Genomic DNA, 24,052 nt, shown 5'->3' on the forward strand with positions numbered 1-24,052 from the left:
AGAGCATCGCGCCCCCACCCCCATTTTGAAGACACCCTGCTCTAGAAGATGTCAAGTGGGAGGAGCTGGGGTCTGCTCATCTAGACAGTGATGTGAAGTTTGGAGTTGAGAGGTCAAATAATGGCTTTCTCCATGGTACGACAAAGGTTGCATTTCCCTTCACGGGATATGTCCCTCCATGCGCACTGCCATTAATGCTAAGTTCATACATTCAAAAGGTAATCAATAAAAGTTTGAATGGTTCAAATCAAAGGTTTATTATTTGTTGTATGACATATACTCATTGTATTCATGAGATAATGATGTCTTTTCTTCAATCCATTAAAGGGTTATACTTAATGCTGAAAGAACATCTAGATGAAAGCCCCAATGCATATCGGGCAGATATCCTGCCCTTCGTCAGGGAGTAAATTTCTAAAGAATGCAGAGCTAGGCGAAAATCAGGCGACCTGAGTGTCTATGGTATGAATATCATTTTGTATTGAGGGTGAATAAAATGAGGGTGAATAAATTGCCACGTGCCTGAGGAAGTTAATAAACCGGTAAATACGGTGACCCAATGTTCACAAGGTGCTAACTGTATTTCAAGAGTTCCAGTGGAAAAAATGTGATGAGAAGGTTACGGGAGTGATATTATGGTAAAAAACGGGCTGAAAAGAGTCTCGTGTGAGTAAGTGTAGTTAACTTGGAAGTTTGACGTGAAATAAGGAAATCGGTGTACCCGTGGTAAGTTTGTAAAATACCATGGGTAGTCGTAACAATACGATGTAGAAAAGAAAGAGCTGCAAAAAAACCCTCATGCAAGTAGATGAGAATGTTGTGAGTTGTTATGAAGTGAAACACTCGTAGAAATGCTCCTGGTGTTGGCGTGACAGAATTATTTTAAAAACATTGGTGCTCAAAGTGAAAGGTCCGAAACTAACCAGGACATTAACGCGATTGCATTCACGAATGCGAGTGCTGTGAGCACATGTGGTGTTACCTCATTCCGATAGTATAATTCGTAGCATAACTTCCGCGGTTGGTTTGCACGGCGTGTGATCGTCGATGCCAAATATAACCCGAGAGTTAGAAAGTGAAAAAGTACTACCGAAAAGGGTCCGTGTGGTTAACATAGAAAGCGGTGCAACAAAAACTGTGGCGGCTATGTTGGAAAAGTGAAGTCTGGTTTATCTGCAGAAAAAATTAAATGGCTTGAAATGTGAGTGTGTTATCCAAGTTAGGCAAGTGTGAAGACATCAAAAGATGAAAAATATGAAAAGCTAGTGCAAAGTGTGTAAAGTTGATGGAGAGAGGTATTAAAACCACAATAAAGAGAAGGGGGGGGAATAGCAGAAAATAAAAGAAGTTAAATAAAAAGATTGTATGAAAGAGGGTAGAAAAGATACAGAATGTTGAAAAATTAGAGAGTTGATAAAATTGAGAAGGGTTCTGGAAACAGTGCAAAGGTCAATCCAAACATTAATAGAAAACAACTGTATTCAGTACGATCATTAAGGCCATGCGTCACCAATGAATTCATTTGTTTGATCCAGAAAGTTTCTCGTTGTAGTAAGAACTTTTTGTTGTCTCTTCCTTCTTTCATGTCCACTACTTCACATACTAAGAATCGCAATTTGCTGATGTTATGGTTGTGAGCGATGAAATGTGCAGCCACAACCGATTTCAAGTTTTTATTTCGTATGTTGCTTTTATGCTCATTGAGTCTGGTTTTTATTTTCCTCTCGGTTTTGCCAATAGATACCAGTCCACAAGGGCATTTCAGTAGATATACGAGATTTTTAGAATCGCATGTTGCTGTGGTATATAATCGGATGTTGTGACCCAGGGTACGGTGGCGGGTAGTATTTCCTGAAGAAATACTACCTGAATACTACCTGAAGACTGAAGAAATATGTTTTAACAACTTAGATATATCATCTTTTATCTCATGCCCACCTTGGTTCCACAAGCACCTTTTACACATTGTGTTCCGTGCACAGAGCACCTACTCTGTCCTGTTATTTGTGTAGTGAAAATATCTATTCTGAGACAACATACTTATTTCTACAAATGGAACTGCTTTTTTGTTGTTTCCACGTATGTGTGCATTCCAGACCTTGTTTGCCTGAGAAGAGGATCTTCTGTGTAAGAACTCTCTAACAGTGACATAATGTGACAATTGATCAGACAGAACCATACTTTTAGTTGTATACCAATAGTAATCCAGGATATGAAGAACACAGGGTAACCCCAAACTTTACTGTGCTATCTTCAGGCACCGGGGCACAGAGAAAAGTGGGTGCAGTTCTACTTTCAACTGGACCTTCCAAACTTTTCTGTTCCCGTTTTCTCTCCTGATCCTCGAGAAGCACTTACAGTTTCTCATACAAGGTAGAAGCACGTCAAGCTTTCACCTTTTGCAAGAGGTGGACAAACAGCAGAGTAATTTATTCCTGTTCTTTACCAAGTTCAGTCATTTTCTGAGGAGATGTGGTGGAGCACCTTATTGTTGTGATCATTAGCGCCAGCGTCTGGTAACCCCTAGGCCAATTCTAAAACAATTCCCACAGCCCACCCTGACCACTTTCTCAGTAGCTCCAGTATGCCTTACAGTAAACTCTTCTTGAAAACTCTGCACTGGAGTCTTTCAAAATGGGGGAGTTCTCCGATTACTATTCAGAGCTCTTGGACTTCACCCATAAATTTTCCGATGAAAATTTGGGAACACCAACTGCAAACTATCTCTAGCGGTTTCTAAGGTCTTTTCCACACCTGTAGTCACGGATGGCACTGTAGCTGGCACCAGGGCAGCTTCACAAGAGACCCTGACACCACAGCAGTGATTGGTATAAATAGGTTACTCATTAGTTTCTCTGGAGGCTCACTGTTACCATTTTCACTGCCCTCTCTCACAATCACTCACCTATGCATTTTTCTCACCAGTGCTCCTACGGCAATCTAGGTCCCTTTGCAGTTCCAAAAGGCCAGATGGGGGTCATTAAACACATAATTTTAATGCCATAATGTTTATGTTTTTTAAACCAGTTTGTGAAGTGTTGCTTTATATACTCTTTCCTGCATTCGAGTGGGTGTTTCGCCCCAAATGCCTCCTTTAACATTTGTCAGTAGCAACGTTAACGTTTTGAACACAAAAAAAAAACACACACACACACAGAAATTCACCAGTTAGCAGAGCTAAATACAATTTGCGCCTCTCCCATACAATTTTTTTGCCCCTCACATATTACATCACTCATGACATTTCACATGACATCACTCAGGACATCATCCATTGAGTGTGCTAGTTTATTTTATAGTTTACATAGTAAGAGGCAACTACCATATTACTTTTCTACGTAATTTTGTGCAGGCTGTGTCCAGTTAATGGGTGTAAATGTTTACAAAATAAAGGCGCTTAATATACATCCTAAGTGTGTAGAGGTACTGGACACGTTATAAATCTTTGTTTTGATAAGTTACTCTGTGTGCAGAGGATAGTTGATGACTTGTCTCCAGTATGCTCACCACAGGTATTTTGGTTTGCAGAAAAAGTTTCCAACAAGTCAAAGATTCTACATAGTAATTGCGGAGTATTTTAAGCAGCTTAGAGTTATTACACAGAATCATCGTAGCATGACAATTTCTACATAAAAGATTGTGTGCACCAGGGACTAAACCATGTACATGTGCTTGTTTAGCTTCAAAATATGGGCTGTAAACGTTTTAACACAATATGAAGGATGCAAGTACTATGATCTTTAACACCTTTGGACCTCTATTTTAAGCAAATAGTGTCTTTTTTTGTTGTTTTAAATAGATAATTTTTTTAATATTCTGTTGTATTTCTCACAAGAATTTCACTGCCTGCAAACAGTGTGACAAACAGTAAACTCTCGCCATAGACTGAACCCTGGTGGGGGGTTGGCCACAGGGACCCATGATTTTTTTTTAAGGGAGTGGGGCTATGTGGTCCCCTCCCGAGCCTTATTAGGCCCTGGGGACCCCATCGCCAGGGCCGTTTACTTTTCATTAAGGGGAGTGGGGGACATGTGGTCTCTCTCCACGAGCCATATTAGACCCTGAGGACCCAATCCCTCAGGGCTTTTTTTATGATGGAGAGGGAGGCCACACGTTCCCCTTTCCCAAACCCTATTAGGCCCTAGGGACTCCATCTCCAGGGACATTTTTATTTTAATTAAAGGGGAGGGGTCACATAGCCCTCTCCCATAGCTTTATTAGGCCCTCAGGGCCATTTCTGTTTTTTTTAAAGTGAGGAGGGCCCTATAGCTCCACTCCTCAAGCCACATTAGGTCATGGGGACCTCATCCCCAGGAAAGTTTTTTTTTGTACTTAAAAGGGAGAGGGGCCACGTAGCCCCCTCCCTGAGCCTTATTAGGCCCTGGGGGATAGGGTACATTTTGTTCTAATGAATCGGGTGGGAGGGCTGCATGACCCCCGTTCCCTAGCCTTACTAGGCCCTGAGGTGCAAACCTGCAGTGCATCCCTCATGCCATTGGAACTTTGTCACTGGTGCATTTTTCTGCACCACATTACTGTGACCGTGTTAAGGAGTCGGGTAGGCCAACCTCAATAAAGTTTAGTTATCATTTCCAAGCACCACAGACCATGCAGTGCTCAAAGTCAACAAGCATCGGCAAAGCTAACAGGTTTCACCTATGCGAGACCTATTGGCGTTTTAAATATTTTTTTAATATTTTTTTAGACTCAGTACAGCAGCAAAGGCTGGTGTGCAACATGGCTTATAGTAAATAAAAACAAACTGCTATGGAGCAGCCAGGGTTCACCGCATCATATCGCTTTATTTGTGTACTTTAAACCATATTGCACGGCAGCCCACGTCTGTCCAACATCTTTAAAAAACATTAACAAAGCCAATTAGCTCTGTGAGAGTTTTTTGGGCTTTGTTAATGTGTTTTTTTTCCCCGGCAGGCCAGAGGGGGCACTTAAAAAAAAGACAATATATTAAACAAGCCACACAAGGGAGGTGCGGGGGAAGAGAGAAATTGAGCGGCAAAATCGGACAGCGGGAGGGGAGTAGGAAACGATCACGATGGAGGTGTGGGGAGCAACAACAGAGCGGAAGGGAGGAGAGGTGGAAGAAAGCACCAACAGTAGTCAGTGAGTGGAGGGTAGGGGTGGGGAAAGGAACACAAGAGAGTTGAAGGAGGGCAGGACACGGACTGCAGAGGCATGCTCTCTTTGAGTGCATGTCCACAAGTAAAAAAAAAACCAAAAAAAAAAAAAAAAAAAGGGACCTCCAGGAGCCTAAGTCCAGTGGAAGGGCAATGGCCGCAGACAGGAGCTGTACTAGGTCCATGCTCCACGGCGGACACGGTGCTGAGGCCCGGAAGGAAGCGGAAAGGAGCAGAAGGTGCTAACTAATAACAAGCAAGGAAACGACAGTGACAAGGCAGCTAGCAAATGGTAAGTAACGTGTGGGCTCTAATCCTCTTTTAAGGTTTATTTTTTGTTTACAAGAGATTTCTGCAGGCGAAACCTAAAAAAAGAAAAGCAGCAAACCCGGTTAAAAAAAAATGGGGGCCATGCGAAAGCAGAACAAAAACAAACGCACAGTAGATTCTTACACATTTTATAATTCCCACTACCTTATGTTGGGCTTTTCGAACCTCTTATATTGAATACGCTGCTAGCCACACATGTGCATAGTTTATCAACCATCGAGAGAATGGTGTTCCTGATTAATAAACAGATTTTAAGTGTTTTGGTTGGTGTTCCAGGACATATATAACTGAAAAGTGCATAACTTAATGTCTTTAGATATTTATTGCTTAAATGTCGGCATACGGCAATAGTCTACACTCTAGCTGAAGATGATGACTGAAAACAGGCTATAGAAGGTCTACCCAGCGTGGCTGGACCTGATTCACAAATTGGTTCTGGAGCAGTTTTGAGCCAATTTGCTCTCTCTCTCTCATCAAAGTGTAGATGTAGGTATAGATGTTCACTAACAAACACTGTACGGTATGGTATGCCACTACTCCAGCCCTTTCCAGTCACTGCAGCAACTCATGGTCTATTACACTGAAAAAACTTTAAAACAATTAGAGATGCCCATCGCCACCCACCGCTAGCCCAAAGAAGGCAATTCATATTGAGCAGTGTAGTTTTCTTCTACAGTGAAGTTAACCGTACAAAGGGTATGTGGGCTCAAGTCACTGATTTATTTTAATATACTTCGCAGGACACTGGACTGCGGTGTTGCCACCAAAAAGGTTTAGGCCCATCACCTCACTGTGAAATTGGCCCAACATGTCCACTCTTTCCACAAAATATTTTTATGATCGGATTTTTTTTAAACCTAATTTTGCATAACAGGTGCAGCTGTTAAAATATGATAATTTACATGTGGAGGAACAATTTATGCACAATCAAGAATCTGAAGGTACAGAAAATCTTGAAGGATAACTTACTGGATCCGTTCTTCCCTCGCAGTCCATTGGCATCTGCTGCACTGTAAAAGACATGGAATCATCATAAGAAGGTAGATTTTGAAACATTAAGTGATGTTCAGTGATCCATCTTAACATTTCAGTTATCTGTATCTGAGCCCACGTCCCATCACCCATTCTGCCAAAGAGACCCTCTCTCAGGTGAACTCTCATGCGGAACTGATGCAACACTCTGTAGTGCCACCCCCTTATGCCTCCCCCCAATACAGTCAGTCTCCTGTTTAATTGTTAAGCCACTAGTCCAGTCATCAAGCCAACTGGTTTTCCTCACCTCATGTCAACCAATTTTTGGAATCTACCCAGTCCCGTCCATTCTAACGAAGTAGACTGAATCTCTCCTACTTCTCCTTCAGACTGCAGTACCCTATGTGGCCAAAAGAGGGCCTGTGGGACCTCTTTTGGCCACATATGGTACTGCACTTGCAGGGTGCAGTACCATATGTGGCCAAAAGAAGTCCTGTGGGACTGCTTTTGGCCACATATAGTACTGCACCCTGCAAAGTTGGAGTTTTTGGCATTATAAAATGGCATTGTTTTTTACCAAGCCATGTTGAGACTGACATCTGCCTTACTAGTCACTTTGTAAAAGTGCTTGTATCACTGTCATGCAAAAAAGTCAGTCTCTAAGACTCAGTATAGACTGGGTGTAGTTATGGAGGGGAACGCACATTTTACTACTTTGCTAAACACTTGACCTGAATGTTCACAAGCCACAGCTTAATTTGAGGAAGTGGAAAAGCTCTTTGAGGCGAATTACAAGCACAGCATATTTGAAGGAGTGGTTCATCACTTATTGATTGAACCGTTAGAAGCGAATAATTTGAGAAACCCGGTGGCTTTGGAAGACAGGGGAAAACAAATACCTCTTTTTTGCATAGAGCTATAACTTCTGCCACGAGAAAATATGGCAGGTCACAAAGTGACTTATGTTCAAGTGAGGGCTATTAAATTCTTTAATTTTTGTGTTGCTGGTTGAAATAGAATTCACTGTTGGGAACACCACTTCTCAAGCACTTGTCAGCACCACTATTGGTATTTTACAACACAACAGAAAAGCTGCACCGGCAGCTGGAAAGGATGACCCAATTTTTTTGGTTCCCTATAGGAGAGAAGCCACATACCTTTCTGTGTGCATTTATTTCCCTTTGCAAAGTCAAATGCTACTATGCTCCGAAAACTAATGTGTTAAACCAATGGGACGACCAAGCTGCAAACCAAAACAGAAACGGACACTGTCAAGTAGCAGACAGCACTCTATCTTTAGTTTAGGCTTCTTTAACGAACAGTTCAGGAGCTACCTGTAGCTCTCCAGCTACTTAAAGGTAGCCAGTGTACAGCCCAGCCTACTAAATTAGAAGTTTTTCCTTAGTTGAATAAATATATGTATACCAAAAATTGTAATCTTGTATTTGGGATACAAACGTGTGCATTTTCACAACTTAAACTGGTATTTCGAGAAAAATAGCTGGCTTTCCAAGGTGTATTTAAAGCAGATATGTCAGGGACAAACATACGATGATGCAGAAGCTTTTTAATAATAATATTAATTTGGTGCAGGGGCATCGCAAGAATGACTGCTATGCATACCCACATAGGAGAAATTCCACATTGACAAAGTCGTTTTTAGGTCTCGCCTAGGCAGCGCTTGCGCGGTCTCTTCAATACATGATGTAGTCAAGATATGGGCATAATGCTCCACACACTTTCCGCCCATCTTTTTAATTGTCTCATGTCCCTGTCCTTTGTAAATGGTGGCTTTTCATCGGTCAATAGGTTTAGTAGTTCCTCCTTAGTACCACCTTATCTTCATGTAACCTTTCATGAGGACACCCCCTGTAACATGTGTTGTTACTCCCTAGGTTTTAATTACAGCCTTGGAGCACTATTTTCTTAGAATACGCTTGGTCTTAGGCAAGGCTGACAGTGCTTACTTTACTCACTAGCACATCTCACATTTATATGAGACCTTCTGGAAATTTCCTTTTATCAGCTCCACACAAAGTACACCCTAATCTGGAATTAATATAATAATTATGTTGTCACATTTCAAAGCTACTAATTGTATATATGGGCATAGCTATTTGAATGTACTCGTGGTACTGTCTTGCATGCAATGCATTATCGGTAAGGTGGATTTACCATAGCTTCTGCAGTACCATATGTAGCCAAAAGAGGTCTATGGGACCTCTTTTGGCCAAATATGGTACTGCACCCTGCAACATGGCTAGGTAAAAACCAATGCCATTAACTCCAACTTTGCAGAGTGCAGAACTATATGGGGCCAAAAGAGGTCTCACGGGCCCTCTTTTGGACACATATGTCCCAAGGACCCTCTTTTGGACACATAAGGTACTGCAGACTGCAACATGGCGAGGTAAAAAAAAATGCCATTTATAATGCCAATAACTCCAACAAATGTGTGACCGATTGCCTTTCCAATGCAATAGGTCTCGCATTTGTTAAAGTTAGAGCTGCTGGCATTGAAAATGACAATGCTTTGTAAGTTTGCTTTTTTATACCGTTGCAATAATGCTATGCAAATACAATCACTCCTCTGCAACAACAAAAAAATAAAGATAAAAAACATTGTTATTTTCAGCATCTCTGACTTTAACAAATGTGAGACCCATTGCATAGCAAATGCTGGTTTACATTAGTGCTGGCAATCTTCTACAAGGTGATCACTGCTGAGGTGATTATTGCTGGTAATCTTGCATGATCTTGTCTGATGAGGTTACTATTACAACACTACTGATAGTAGCTCTGGATATTGTTCATTTAAAGTTGTCAAATTTCGACCGTATGGCATTAACTACACTTTCACAGCCAGAGTACTATCATTGTAGTTCATTTAATGGAGTTCGTTATTTTCTTTTATTAAAGGATATTCAAACTGAACCACATCTCCACAGAAGGATACATATCAATATGTAAAGGCGTTATGTGATATTACTTGATGAGAACAACGTCTTTCTTGTTGATAAACAGTATATCACGGCACTGTGTGAGAGCATATATGCCAATGCATTTCTCGAACATTACAGTCCCTCTTGGTGTTCATGTTATATGACAACTTCCTTCATTAAATGTCAATATTTCTTTTTAAAACACACAGTAGACAGTATAGCAAAAGGAGATATAAAGAAATCGATGGGCATTTTAAGCAAGCCACATTCAGACTCTAAAAGACAAAACAAGTTGGAAACACCTTTACCACATTGAAAAATCTGAAAAGGCGGAGTGTCCTGGAAGGACATATAGAAAACACATTATAAACACATGCAAGCACCCCATTTAAATTTATTTTAAAAGTTTTATATAGCGCTAGTTTGACCCGCAGGTATCAGAGCGCTTTACATACATACTGTAAAGAAAAACAGACGGAGATTGCATTACATAGTAGGCAGGCAGTAAGGAAGCAAAACCAGGGATAAAACAAATACAGCATGGAAGATAAGGTGTTTAACACAGTGCGGTCACCAACTATCCTTGAATGTCAAGAGAGAGGAGTAAACTCAGATATTGAAGTCTAGGTTAGTTGACGTTGGTCAGGAAAGTGTTTGTTAAGGAGATGGATTTTCATGGCACTTTCAACACCTGGGGCCCTATTACATATAACGCACACTTTCCCTGTTTGTGCCACAGCGCACCTTCAAACAGGGGTGCCATGTGCAAACAGGGAAAGTGTGCCCTATTGGATTGAATGCACTGCCCACAGGCCGGCCACAAACTCATGCTGCCCTGGGAGCAGCGGATTCAAGTGAAATATGGAGCGGCTGCTTCCAAGCTGCTCGTGTTTCACTGTGCAAGAGGGGAGAAGCCTCCCCTTGCAGGCAGGTGCAGAGAGTGACTGCACCCGCCTGCGAGGGTATGTCTGAGGGTGGGAGGGGATCATAGGACCACTTTGACCTTCTACATATGGCAGTCATCAGGGGGCGCACTGACAGTGTGCCTCCTCACAGCTTCTTTGCCTTTGTGCCACCATCCATAATATGGCAAGGGTGCAGAGGTAAAGAGATTCCCTCATTTGCATGGTGCCAAAACCCCATGCAAATGAGGAAATGCCCTACTGAGATAGTGATGGCGCACATGTAGCGTCAGCGCTATCTGTATAACAGAAGGGGACGTGAAGGCATCTGCAGCCACTTCTGTAATACCAAAGTGCCCCGGGGAAGCACAAAGCGGGCGCAAACGCGTAGGCAGATAGCATGCTGGAAGTAGTAATGGTGCTTGTGCTGTAATATGGAAATGCATGCAATTTACAATCCTACCCTCCTGATTTAACCACATCCTTGTCATATACAAGATGAACAAGTTATTTACCTTTGCTAATACTCTTTCTGATGAAAACTGCTGGTTCCTCACCTTGTGAATGTCAACAGTAGCAAGACTGGATCCAGCCAACTCTTTGCAATAGTTACTGCATGCTGGCATGGGGACCTTGGTTTTGACTGTGTTCCAGCTCTGGACAGGACAGCACACAGCTCCACATAGGCGCCACCCCGTCAGTTTATTCATTTACATTTTCCACGCCATCACACATGGCGCGTGACTGACAAATTTGAGAATATCGACCGTGTGTATGACCCAACTTAAAACCTTTCTGATTCTGAAAAGTAATTTCAGGGAGTGAGGGTGGATAGAGAAGAATCTGGAGTTAGACAGATTATGTGCCAGAAAGATCAGTACTGAAGGTAAGTAACTTTTTCTCCTGAAGAACAGTTCCCACATTCTGAATAGATACCAAAGTCATGCCTCTAAAGGAGAAGAGTACAAGGAGTGGACTTTACACTAGGAAATCCTGCAAGACCAAACAGGCAAAATGACCCTCCATCACCCACATGGAGACTTGGTAGATGTCCCAAACAGGAACTCGCTTAGCAGGATCTTTTTGGCTATGGTGTAAAACAGCTTTTCACAAAGAAAAATCCCTTGCGAAAAGGTCAGTGTTCAGACCACCTTTCCATTCTTCGCACCAGGGGATTCAACAACAGTTGATCATACACTCAATACTCCTTTCTCCTAGCAATGTAGACACTCTTAGGATCCAGCTGATGTAGCCTCTCCTCCTCCTTAGAGAGGTGTGGCAGAGAAAAGTATTACGATGCGTGATGACTGACCCACACGAGAGGGTGACACTACTTTCATAATAAAGGATGCATGCGTCCCAAGTATCAGTTTTTCATGAAGGAAGGCAGTATATGGAGGCTGGAGCAATACTGCTTACAACTCACTCAGTTGCTGTGCGCAGAATCGAAGATAATGAGAAGCATAATATTTAGAGTTAAAAGCATGGGGTCGAAGTGAGGACGAAGCAGAACGGTAAGGACCAAATATAAATCCCAATGTGGCATACTAAGAGGGCAGGCGCTTTTTTAAAAATTCAAAAAATACATCACAACATGTGACTTCAACATGTTGATCCGGCAAATGATGAAAAGCTGAAAAGAGCCTTGAAAAAATGCCCACAGCAAAACCTTGTTGGGCCAAAAATCAATCAAATAAAAAACGGCATTAGACGACCTAACCTTCAGAGGCTCAACCTGCTAGGAATCGCATCAGATGACAAATTTAGACTAATGGCCTGAACAAATGGACCTTGCGGATGGTCAGCAAGCAGTCAAAATAATATCTACCAGAGAGAAGATCAAAACCAGTCAATTCATGCCTCTCAGTCTCCATGTATTGAAGTGTAGATTGTGGAGATTTAGATACAGGAATGTGCCCTGTTGCTGGGCCGTCAGCCCCTCCCAAAGAAGCATCTTAAGTGGAGGGTAAATGCTGAGAGTAAGGAGCGATAAATTCGAGATACTACAAGCCCAGTCAAGGGCTATCAGAAAGAGCTGAGCCTGTTTCTTGGCAGACCTTCTTGAGGACCTGTGGGGTCTCCGGCTGAGGAGAAAACGTGCAAAGTAGGCATGAGCCCTACCGATGATTAAAAGTATCTCATAGGAATCCCCAAGAAGTAAACTCCAGGGTGCTGAGCATTTAAAGGTAGTAAACAGATCTAATGAGGGCATACCACGCTGGGCGAAGATGGCCTGTGCCACCTTTGGATGCGTTTGCCATTCGTGATCGGCAAGATAATGCCTTCTGAGTTTGTCCTCCCTGATGTTGAAGGAACTCACCAGGTTACTGTCTGCCAGGAAGATACTGTGAGGTTCAAGGAACTGTCACAGCCTCAAGAGCCTCCAGACAAAGAGCATAGCTGCCCATTCCACCCTGGTAGTTTCAGAACAACATGGCAGTTCTGTTATTCATCAGGACATTGACTCACCTGTCCTTTATAGAAGAAAGAAAAGCTTCAGGGTCAGCTGGTGGCGTGCAATTACAAAAGATTTATGTGATGGCGCTGCTCCATTGGTGATCAGAGATCTCCGCATAAAGGAGCTGCTCCCACCCACCTCCATCAAACTTAGAAATGGTGCATCTGTCCCAGCTGTAAGCTATGGCTGAGGTAAGGAGAATTCTCTGCAGCACATGAAGCGATTCACCACTGCAGATTTGTCTGAAATGCAAATGCTGTCCATAAGGCCCCCACAGTTCTGGGCCCACTGAAGGCAAAGATTCCACTAAAGAGCTTGCAGCAAGCATGGGACACCAGCAGGATACATGAGGCCTGGAGCTCAAGAAGCATCAGACCATCAGGGCTTGAACAAGTGCTCGCTCCCAAAACACGTGGATTATAGCCTGAATGACACTGATGTAGAGGGCACAGAATTGCCTTTGGAGGCACAATGTAGAGGATGGCCCCTATAATGAGAATCGTGGGCACACATCAAAGATGGGTTTTCAGTTTGTTGATCAGCACCACCACTGTATACAGCAATGAAACGGAGGACACAGGCGGTCTGCGACTAGCTGAGATAAGCTCACCTTCAGGGAGGGAGACGCGGCTGGAAAGTGCCAACGGCTGAGCATTGATTTCACTTAGCTGGGGAGCAGTGTGGTGCGCCGGGTGAGGGGCAGAAGACTGCTCAAAGCACTTGTGTTGTGGCACCAAAGTCTGGCTGGAACACAGCATGCTGAAAGATCAGGCGGCCGTAAAGCATGCGCTGTTCAGTTTAAGTCTTGGCATCATGATAAGCATGTGTTTAAAAACGAAAAATGCCACTGCAATAACAAACTGATTATAGAAGGGAAAGCACAGCTGTGCAAAACAAAAGAAAGGTGCTGTAATACTTAAAAATAAAGGGCGCGCCGAGCTGGTAGTGCTTGGCGTCAATGTAAAACAAGTAAACAGAAAAGTTAGAGTGCAAAGAGGCAGGCAAAAAAAAAAAACCAACAAAAATTAAATTAAAAAAAGAAGGAGTTATAAGGTATAAATAACCTGAACAGTAAGAACACATGTCAGAGAGGCAGTCTAAATGGGAGGATACAAAATTTCAAAAGGAGAGACCTCTAATTGTATTTACCAATGAAAAGGCAACATTTCTAAAGGACAGCAACAAGAACCAATTAAAAAGATGGGCGTTTTTTCAAGCCCATATCCCAAATACTGCATGTCTCAAAGAGCCAGCACAAACGCTGTCTAGACGAGACCTAATAACCATCTCTAAAGCTAAGTACTAAGATTTAAATACAATGCGAAATAATTCAAGATTAAAGAATAGCACAAACTAGTTCAGCAGCTGAAAGTAAGGGCAGAGAAAGGGCTGCTGTCAGTACTCAATTGCTTAAAACTGGCCATCATCAAGAAGAGAGTCAGCGGGGCAAGCCAAGTAGGCCTCTGATCATAGGACAGATGGACTAAACCAGTGGATACGAAGTGGCGAGTACCAGAAATGTTATCAAATTCGTAGTCCGAAGACCAGCCAAAATGTCAATGTCTTCTTAGTAGCCGAAAGGGATGCAAGTTGTGCTTTCAATACACTGCATTATTATAAAATGAAGTTAAAGTTCCAGCACTACATATCAGACCACACTTCAGCCTTTCACCGTCTACCCCTTCACTAACAGCTACTAAATCCAATAAAATGGCTCTACAATGTGGAGTCCCATGGGACAAGAAAAAAGGCCCCAAATAAATGTGGAAAGCTTTGCCACAGCTTAACCATAAATGTGCAACTAACAGGAGAAACACTAATTCAGTATTAATGGGCGTAAGGTCGTGATTTATTGCCATGTATTTTTGAAATATAATTTCTGGGCTTATTGTTTTTTTTAATGCACGGGTAGATAAAGTCATTTCCCCAAATTCATTATGTTGAACAGGCGCCAGTACTATAATTTGGTTCCACGGTCGCAGCTCTGGTCGTTAAGCCCCCCCCCCCCCACCAATTAAGATAACTTCTGAAACTAATAACCCCACCCAATCCACTCACTCTGTAAACCTATCGCATTTATCCCAGGTTGTTACTTTTGTCTTTCACTCACAATTTTCTGCCACCTTCTCCCTCGCGGAGCTCCCGGAGCTTTTCACCCACAGGATGCCTAGAAACACGACCAGCAGGGCCACTGAGGCGCCGATCAGCAGCCAGGACAGGATTCGCTCCAAGGCCCGCGGTCTGCGGCTGGGAGCAGGCCTCCTGCAAGGTACCTGGGGCTTCGATGAACCCCAGGGGCGCCAGGAGGATTCCTGGACTCGGCGCGCCTTCTCCTCCCCTTCCGAATCCCATGCCGGTCTGACCCTTGCCCATGGGGTAGGAGGGTCGTTGGGTCCACGGAGCCATTTAAAGCGGGTGCAGTAGGCGCTCTCCGGGGTACGGGGCCGAGTATTAGGGGGCGTAGAGGTGGCGAAACTTCTGGCTGTGGGCGGCGTAGGGACTGTCCACTCTCGCTGGGCAGTGGGTGCCGAGGAAATCTGATCGTGGCGAGTGAGCGGACTCGTGAGGATCCAGGGGCGGGAGTTGGGAGAGACCCTGTATCGCAGCTCTGAGTCTTCCCTGTCATCATAATCTTCATCATCGTCGTCCTCCTCCTCCTCTCTTTGAGCTCTGCTGCTCACAGGTTTCCTCTTCTCCGGACCAGCCCAACTCCTTCGGGCAGGCGTTGGGCGCGCCGCGGCTTTGGCACCTGTGTGGCCTACGCTTCGTTGCGCCTCAGTCCGCAGTCTGCTCAGCTTCTTTTCGTATAGCTCGCGCGTAGCTGGGGTGATGGGACCCGGGTTGTAGCCCAGCGCCTTCAAGTTTCGACGAAGCTCCGCGTCCGACATACTCATGCTGAAAGTGAAACTTGAAGCTGGTCTAACCGTCAAAGCCTTTCCGGGACCAGGAGGCCCGGCTACGCCAACCACAGGATGGCGCACGTATTAAACCAAATCCCATTATGTTTTACCAACCACAATATGGAGGACAGCGCTAACGTCATAGTGCCAATATGGGCCACACTCACCAGCCCTCCCCGCAGCAACCAGACATGCCAACCCTCCCGATTCAGGCGGGAGACTACCGATTTCAAGGCTAGTCTACCCCCTCCCGATTCAAGCATCCAGATTGGAAATCCGATTCCTCGGGGTTTCAGTTGACAGGACTTGGTATTGTGTAACGTGCTAATTCTTCCAGCAGTAGGAAGTGTGGAAATGCAGGGGCACTAAGAAGGGGTGAACAAGCATTTGCAATGCAATAGGTCTCGCATTTACGAGAGTTTGAGCTATTGACATTGCAAATGAAATGCCTTTTATTTTTGTTTTCGTTTTAAAAACATAAATAAAAGGCATTGTCATTTACAATGCCAATAGCTTACTCACGTAAATGCGAGACCTATTTGCATTGCAAATGCTTGTTTAAAAGGCAAGTAAGGCACCATTTTGTGGATGTGCGTCTGCGAGAGTGCTTCCTGCAGATCCCCTTTCTGGTCTGGTACCGTCATGATACTTGGTGCATTCCTGCTGTCACCGTTTACCAGCCAGGGTACGGCCAGGTTTGTAAACAGACAAGGTCAATCCAACAGGCAGTGACTATGCTTTACATTTATTATTTTCTGTTCTATATAGCGAGAACTCGGTCCAAGGGCTTCTGAGCGCTTTACATGAGCACCAAACTACTCACACGAGGTCAAATGCATATGTGTAGGCTCGGGGAGAATACGCGGTTTGCCCAGAATCACACAATGTGGAGCCGACGCAGGGTCTTGAACCGGTTTACTCCGTTCCAAACTTGAGCGCTTTGCATGAGCACTAGTTACGTTTCACACAGACACATTCATTTTTTGTAGGCACGGGGAGATTCGGTGATTTGCCCAGAATGACAGGATGTTGAGCGTGTCTGCCGAGACCCAAACCCAATTCCCCAGGTTTGAGGTCGACCCGCTCTAGCTGTTAGGCCACATCCTCTCCCCCTCGCAAGCTGTTATGTTTAGCAAAGTTATTGGGAGGTGTTTGCGGGTGTTGAGAGTCCAAACTTTGGATGGTAGAGCGGGCCTCTAAAAATTGATATCTGTGCCTAAGACTGCAGTTTTAACTAGTCACTTCCAACTCAAACCCTGAGAGTTCCATGCTTTATTTGCCGCTGTTGCTAGCAGTTGTCAAGATCACACAATGTATGTTTAAATTGCCGATTTCAAACCCTAGCCTGGTAATATGTACCAGCACAATAACACAACAAGCTGAAGTATGTTTTCAGAGGTGCTGGAGGGTGCTTGCCGCAGAAGTGCTATGACCCGTGCACTCGTAAAATGGGCACAAAGAGGAAGGCAAGAGAATCAAGGGGCTGTCACCGCGCTGTTTCTCGATAAATTAGGAAAGAATCTCGGTGTTTAACATCTCATAGGCCTGTGGCTTTGACCTGCGCGTTTCCTTCTATCTTCGGCACTGAAATTCAGACGTTAGCAGCACTCGTGGAAAAAGCACAGCGCCTAGACTCCAGACCGGGGTCTTTCGACCAGTTCAGAGACGCACAAATGGAATTATTTCCCGCACCAAGTGCTGCTCTCTGCACCTCGCCAGCTGTGAAAAAATTAGAACGGGGTTTCGTTCCAGTGAAATCATTTACACACACATGCACACTTAATGCTAACACATCAACTAAACACGTTACCACTACACACACACACAATTGCATTTACCTCACACTCCCAAAGACGTAAATACGTACAATATATATACAAACACATCACACACACATGCGCATATATATGAAATGCTATGCTTAGCGCTGCTTTAAGAAAGGTGCCCATCCAGGCACTGCATGCAGAGCCAGGCGTGGCGGGTATTTGTAGGAATCTAGTTTCAGGTAGGTTCAGTCGCACTTATTGCCACGATGGCCGTTTGATACCTGTGCAAACAGGCTGTGTCTGGGCAGAGGCTGGTGGGAGGGAAGGGGTTGGGGCAGCTGGTCGGGAGGGGGATGAAAAGATGGGGGTGGAGGACAGGCGAGTAGAGATATTTGAAATAGTACGCAGTAAGTCAAGGGGAGATGAGAAAGAGCACGGTGTGTAGGGGCATATAGATGCAAGGGAGAGTACAGAAAAAGTCAAACACATGGCAGTGAGGTGGGTGACAGACTTTGGAAAGCCGAGGATGTTCTCTTGTGCAGCGCTACGAAGACACTAGCGGGGTTTAAACGAGGGCAGGAGAGGGGCTGCAGGTCTGAGCCAGACTGCTTGGGTTCTTCCAGACCCATTTTATAAGACTTTGGTAAATCTCTTCAGACTTCCATGCCCTTAACCAAGCACTCATTCGTCAGCATCATGCCTGTATATGGTCATTGAACTACGAGGTGACATGCTTTTTATAATGTGCAATTGGGAACCCATTCTCCTATTATAATAGCATTATATTAACCGCTTGTGTATCTAGCTACACAAACTGCATTTCCGGCCATGCTTAAATAATGGGTAGTACACAACTCAGCATGTTACCAGTTTAGCACCAGCGGAAGTAACACAAGCACCTGAATCCCCTGCGTTAGCATCAAAAACATGAAGCGCAGGAGCTCAGATGGAAATACAACTCGAGAGAGTGTGATTTGAGGGCTGGGAACCGGTCCAAGCTTTCCCGGATTCTGTGCCTCGGACTTGCACACTGGAGAGATGACTTGGCGAATGCTGGAAGGGCTCGAGAGGGGGCAGTAGGTCAAACACTCTGAGCCCCCTCCACCGCCACAGTCTAAACCAGTAGTTCCCCCATGTTCATCGGCAACCCGGAGGACAAGGAGCTGCTGCTTCCGGGTGCCTGGACACATCCGGAATGAAAAAGGGAGGGGTGAAAGCAGAGCAGCTACACGCAAGCCAGGATTTAAAGGTGCAGGCACTTCTCAGAAGTGCTCAATGTCAATATTAATTAAAAGAACATTGCGTGTGCCACAACAGACTGGCATTCGCGGCAACTGAATAATGGTTTTCCGGACTGGGAGGATGTGAAATCACGGCAGAAGAGAGGCCACAGAGGAGTTGGAATAAACAGAGCGGGCGTGAAAGCACGGCGGGAGAGACGCCAGGGACCTAGGGAGGGGGTGGAACAAACGGAGTGGGAGGTGTATGGGCGAGCGCAGACAGTGCAGCACGAGCAGTCTGCACATGCACTCTACAACATAAAAAACAAGAGCGCACTGAAGCTGACGAGGAGGGAGTGGGAGGGGGGAGTGGGGGCGAACATGCTTTACGACGCGTGGATTCTGCTTTAACAGTGCATTAAAGTAGGAAGGGAAGCGGCCGTACGGCCGCGAATGTGAAAGTGATCGCGATCACGATAAAACATCAAAGCGGCGAAAGTGAAAGACAACGAGTGCTTTCAGGCTGCCAAATGGTGCGCGCGCCCGGCACACATGCACAGTAGTTGGCGGCCTGAAAGCACTCGTTTGCACTTCCAAAAGTGCTTACTATAAGTCTCGCCAGAGCAGTGCTAAAGCGCTGTCTCAGGCGAGACCTAAAAAACGACAAATCCTCATTAACAAGCGAATGGTCTTTTAAAGACCTGTGAAGTGCTCAGGGCAGCTGTGTGTGTGCGCCCAGGAAGCTGTTTCAGCCCCGGCTGCCACACGGTGGGGGGGGGGGGGGGGGGAGGTTGGTGTATGCACTGTCAGCAACCTGCAAGGCCAGTGCACAACACTTGTATCACCCTGACTCTGCCTGCCATTGTGCTCCATGCTTCTGAAAGGTAAGAAAAAAATGTGCATTTGCGTTTCAAATGTCCGATCCTGCAGCAGCACACCTCCAAAGCACATACATGACAGTAACATCGATTCAAGGCCCCATTCTCCCGATTTTTTTCTAAAAAATCTCCCACTGTGCTCTTCTGAAATGTTGGCATGTATGGCAGCAACATACAGGTAACATAAATAAGCAGACAACTTTTTGGTGGGAAAAATAGCTGCAGGTTTATTAGCATACCAAATATGCCAACATGGTGGGTTATCTTACAGGCGATCCAAAGGCAAACCGCCCCTAGCGGCCTACCACCTGATGAGCCAGCTTGCATCGTGGCCTTAGCCAATCGGTGCGTAGCAATTGTGGTGAGGGGATACCTCCCCATTTCTGGTGAACCATCGGTCCACCCCCCTACGAGGGGCGGAGCGTTCAAGCGACCCCCGATTGTACAGGTTTCAACCGCCCGTAGGACAGACGGGGCGCCGTCGCACGCCAGGGTCCACCGCACAGACTTCCTGGGGATATTAGGCCTCAGCACCCTTTGTGCTCCTGAAGAGGGTACCCCTGAGTACCTTTCCGCCTCTGGATCGCCCTGTAACTCCACCAGCAACACAAATAAAGAGGATTAGAAGACCCTTTCCCCCCCCCACCCTGATTACGCCGGGTAAGCGGTAGGGAGGGAAACGGCATCAGGGTGAGGGAAAAAGAGGCCGCCAGGTGGGCGGGGGAGGCATATATACCTCTCCCCTTCCCCCACCTCGGCCGGAAGTGACGCATGGGACCCCGAAGGGGTCACCGGACACTAGGCTGTCCAGTGTGCCATCCTGTGGCACTAAAGGGGCCGCCCTCTTATGAGGGTCCCCTGCGGGGACGTGTCGGTCAGCCCACATAGTGCCAATATCGGCCACACTCACCAGCCCTCCCGCAGCAACATACAGGTAACATAAATAAGCAGGCAAGACAACTTTTTGGTGGGAAAATTTGCTGCAGGTTTATTAGCATACCAAATATGCCAACATGGTGGGTTATCTTACAGGCGATCCAAAGCCAAGCCGCCCCTCGCAGCCTACCACCTGATGGGCCAACTTGCATCGTGGCCTTAGCCAATCGGTGCTTAGCGGTTGTGGTGAGGGGATAGCCCCTCCCACTTCCGGTGAACCATCGGTCCACCCCCTTACTCAGGACCCCCCCCCCACGAGGGGCGGAGCATTCAAGCGATCCCCGGTTGTACAGGTTTCCAAACGCCCGCAGGACAGACGGGGCGCCGTCGCAACCACGGGTTCACCGCACAGACTTCCTGGGGATATTGGGCCTCAGCACCCTTTGTGCTCCTGAAGAGGGTACCCCTGAGTACCTTTCCGCCTCTGGATCACCCTGTAACTCCGCCACAGCCCTGGGTGTGGCGACCGTCGCAGCCAGGGCCCCCCACCTAGGCCGGCGCTCCTACTTACATCTCGCTATTTCCACGGCCTCCCCTAGATCTAGGAGGAACAAGTCCATGCCTATTTTGGAGAGATGTACCCCATCGTCCTCGAAACACCCTGTGGATTTGGCATGAAGGAACCCGTGTCTTAGGAAGCCAAACCCCCATTTGTTCGGTGAATTTATGCATCGCGCTATTGACTCTCCTGCGCGCAGCCTCCATTGCTTCCCCTGATCGGGCTCCCTGCCACAGGAGCCGGGGAGTGATCTCGGACCACCATGGTTTACATGTCCACAACTGGTTGCTTAATTTGCAAATTGTGGCCTTCATGTTTTGAAGCAGTGTCCTTTTGCCCAATAGTAGCGGCCTTATCTTTTGCTATTTATAGGGCCTCTCCCCCTATCTAGCAAGAACAGGTCCATGCTGATACTGGACAGATGTACCCCATCGTCCTCAAAGCACCCTGTGAATTTGGCGTGTAGCAACCCATGTCTAAGGAAGCCAAATCCCCTCTGCTCAGTGAATTAATGCATAGTGCAGATGACCCTCCTGCGCGCAGGCTCCATCGCCTCCCCCAACCGAGCTCCATGCCACGGGAGCTGGGGGTGATTTCAGACCACAAAAGTTCACCTGTCCCCAACTGGTTGCTAATTTGCACATTGTGGTCTTCATGGTCTTCTTCTAGGGTGCATTACTTCGCCCCATTGACCAGACAATTTTACAGTTCTTTTGGATTGCTCCCTGGCGAACATAGTAATGGTGTCAAAACAGGTTTGAGGGAATATGTGTATGGTGCCCGTTATTAGACACTGCACCCTTTCGTGGACTGACAACTTACTCAGCCCACCCTGCATGCTGAACCTTCAACCGGTCACAGATGCCCAGTTCCTGCTATCCACCTGTGACACTTGCTACTTACACCAGTAATGGTGTCAGACTACAAGGTTCTGTGTCACGTGTTTCGCTGCAGTCCCTTTGGTGGATCCACTGGGACCCTTCTGCATCCCTGCAAATCCCTTGTCACGAACTAAAGCCCTTTAATGCCTTTGCCCATCCCTCAAAGACACCTGACAGCATGATGCCCACCGCAACTTTGGTGAGGGTTTTTTGGGCCCAGCGCACCCCAGTCTGTGTTTCCAACATTTATCCTCCCTAGAGGCTCCAGATAGTGTGAGTGGCTATCACTGTCCTGGCAAGGCATGCCAATGGTCTGTCCCCCCCCCTTGGTGACTATCCTGCCATGGGATAGGCGACATTAAGCACAGGTGTCCTCGTGTACCTGACGTATAGGAGGGGGAACAACATGTACGAATACCTGCCCTTTCTTGAGCAGTGGGAACGCCAAAACAATCATTCCTCAATCACTCTAGCCAAATTATGCTATGACCCCATGTTCCCCCCAGCTTATTGCACCGCAACCCACTAGTTAAATGGCAATTTCCGCAAATGTCTGGCTCACTGGCTATAGGGCGGGTGTTTTTGTCTCACATGAGCAACTGGTAGCATGTCCTTGTATACAGAGTGCACCTACTCTGCTGCATCGACCAGACATTTGCGCAGGCAATTCTGTTGTTGAATTGTGTCGAACAACTGAATGGTGTCCCTCTGGTTTGTGTGACTGTATGTCTATCGTGCATTTTCCCATGTGTGCCCTGCTATGATTTGTGTGTCAAGCCACAACCGCTGTCTGACTACTCTGCCCCCTATCCGTGCCATTTTATCAGATCAAGAAGTGTCATAAAATTAAATATATGCATGAGGGCTTCAAAGAATGCCTGCTCTCTTGAGGAAGAATGATGCACAGATGAGCTGGTGGCCATTGTCCAGATGTATCCACAAAATACATATACCTGTAAGCTAGTACTACTGGCTTCGATGCCTCTGGTTACTTGCCTAAGACCACGAAGGCGCCCATATGGCTTTGTTGCCTGGCATCTCAGGTGTAACTTTGTCCACTATTTTGACAGAGTACAAATTAAGCGAGGGATCCTAAAGGAATGGTTGCCTTCCCTCCGTTTGTGATAGGGGTGTGGTATGATACCCCCGGGCCTGGGTACCCCTCCAAAAATCTACCGTCATCTAAACGCAATAAGGAAACCCTCCCCCTGAAGGGCCACCTGGCAAACATACCGGGGGAAGTGTAAAATTGCCCCCCCCCCATTGGGCTGGTAAACGACGGCAAGGAAAGACAAAACTTGGTCATAAGATCCCCGTTTCCTAAAGTAAACAATAGGTGTCCTGCTCTATTATCAAATGTGTCAAATGCATGCTGAACTACTTAATAAGGCCACCCCTTGTCCTAATGCTTCGGGCCCGCACCGTGGGGCTTCCCTTGCCTTGGATTGGAACCTTTAACTGGCATCTTGCCTGGCCAATATGGACCCATAACAATTTAGGAATTTGGACACAGATTTCAAAGAGCCATGCCAGAAAAGAATGTCCTCTGTATATATTGAAATGATTATTCCCTAACTATGTATATGTCTTGATACACATTGAACCATTGTAAACAACTTCATCTCAAAGATAATTATTATTGACACTGTGCAAAATGTATTTGATAGTGGGTCAATATAAGAATTGATTTTTTGAATCTTTATTGCCAGATCACAGTGCAAAATTGTATATAGAGGTTTATATGTTCTCTTTATTTTTTTATTTTTTTACTATGTACATTCAGTAAAAATTATCTGTAACAATAAAATTAATAAAGAATATTTTTGATACTACTGAATAGAGGTTGCATGCATATGTCTATGCCATGTAGTATTAAGGTCCATGATTATTTTCAACTTTCCTAAATTGTGATATTTACATTTAGTTATTTTCCCTGATTTAGGAATTTGTGTCCGGGGTACTCTTGTACTTACACACAATATGGACCCATACCCACAAAGCATTTGCCGTAAACTTTCAGCCAAAACCAGCTTACAGGTGTGTATCGAAACCCAACTTACTGGTACTCATTTATCGACCACAGGAGGATAATGACTGCATGTGCCTGCCGAGCTCTGAACCTGTGACTGTGAGATCAAACACAGGCCCCTGCCCATACAATACCAATTAATATTGCCCGTAAAATGCTGTTGTGCGAGATCTCGGGCTGTCCTTGGGAGCTCCCTCTCTTGTT

General features: G+C 45.6%; 1 protein-coding gene across 2 annotated transcripts in view; it reads right to left on the minus strand.

The window, feature by feature from the left end:
• LEMD2 (LEM domain nuclear envelope protein 2) overlaps positions 1-15,693 on the minus strand; it is a 406,431-nt gene extending 390,738 nt beyond the window's left edge. The window contains exons 1-2 of one of the 2 annotated variants that reach the window (XM_085651168.1): positions 14,850-15,691; positions 6,435-6,475 (exon numbers count right to left, since the gene is read on the minus strand). In XM_085651168.1, the coding sequence (XP_085507294.1) occupies positions 6,435-6,475; positions 14,850-15,633 (825 nt within the window). In that variant the 5' untranslated portion in view covers positions 15,634-15,691. Of the gene's footprint in view, positions 1-6,434; positions 6,476-14,849 lie in introns of both variants that reach the window. The other variant, XM_085651170.1, reaches the window with a different exon arrangement.
• Positions 15,694-24,052: the final 8,359 nt, after the last annotated feature.

The sequence above is a fragment of the Triturus cristatus genome, chromosome 1_1 (genome assembly GCF_964204655.1).
Source record: "Triturus cristatus chromosome 1_1, aTriCri1.1, whole genome shotgun sequence".
In the NCBI taxonomy this organism is placed as follows: domain Eukaryota; kingdom Metazoa; phylum Chordata; class Amphibia; order Caudata; family Salamandridae; genus Triturus; species Triturus cristatus.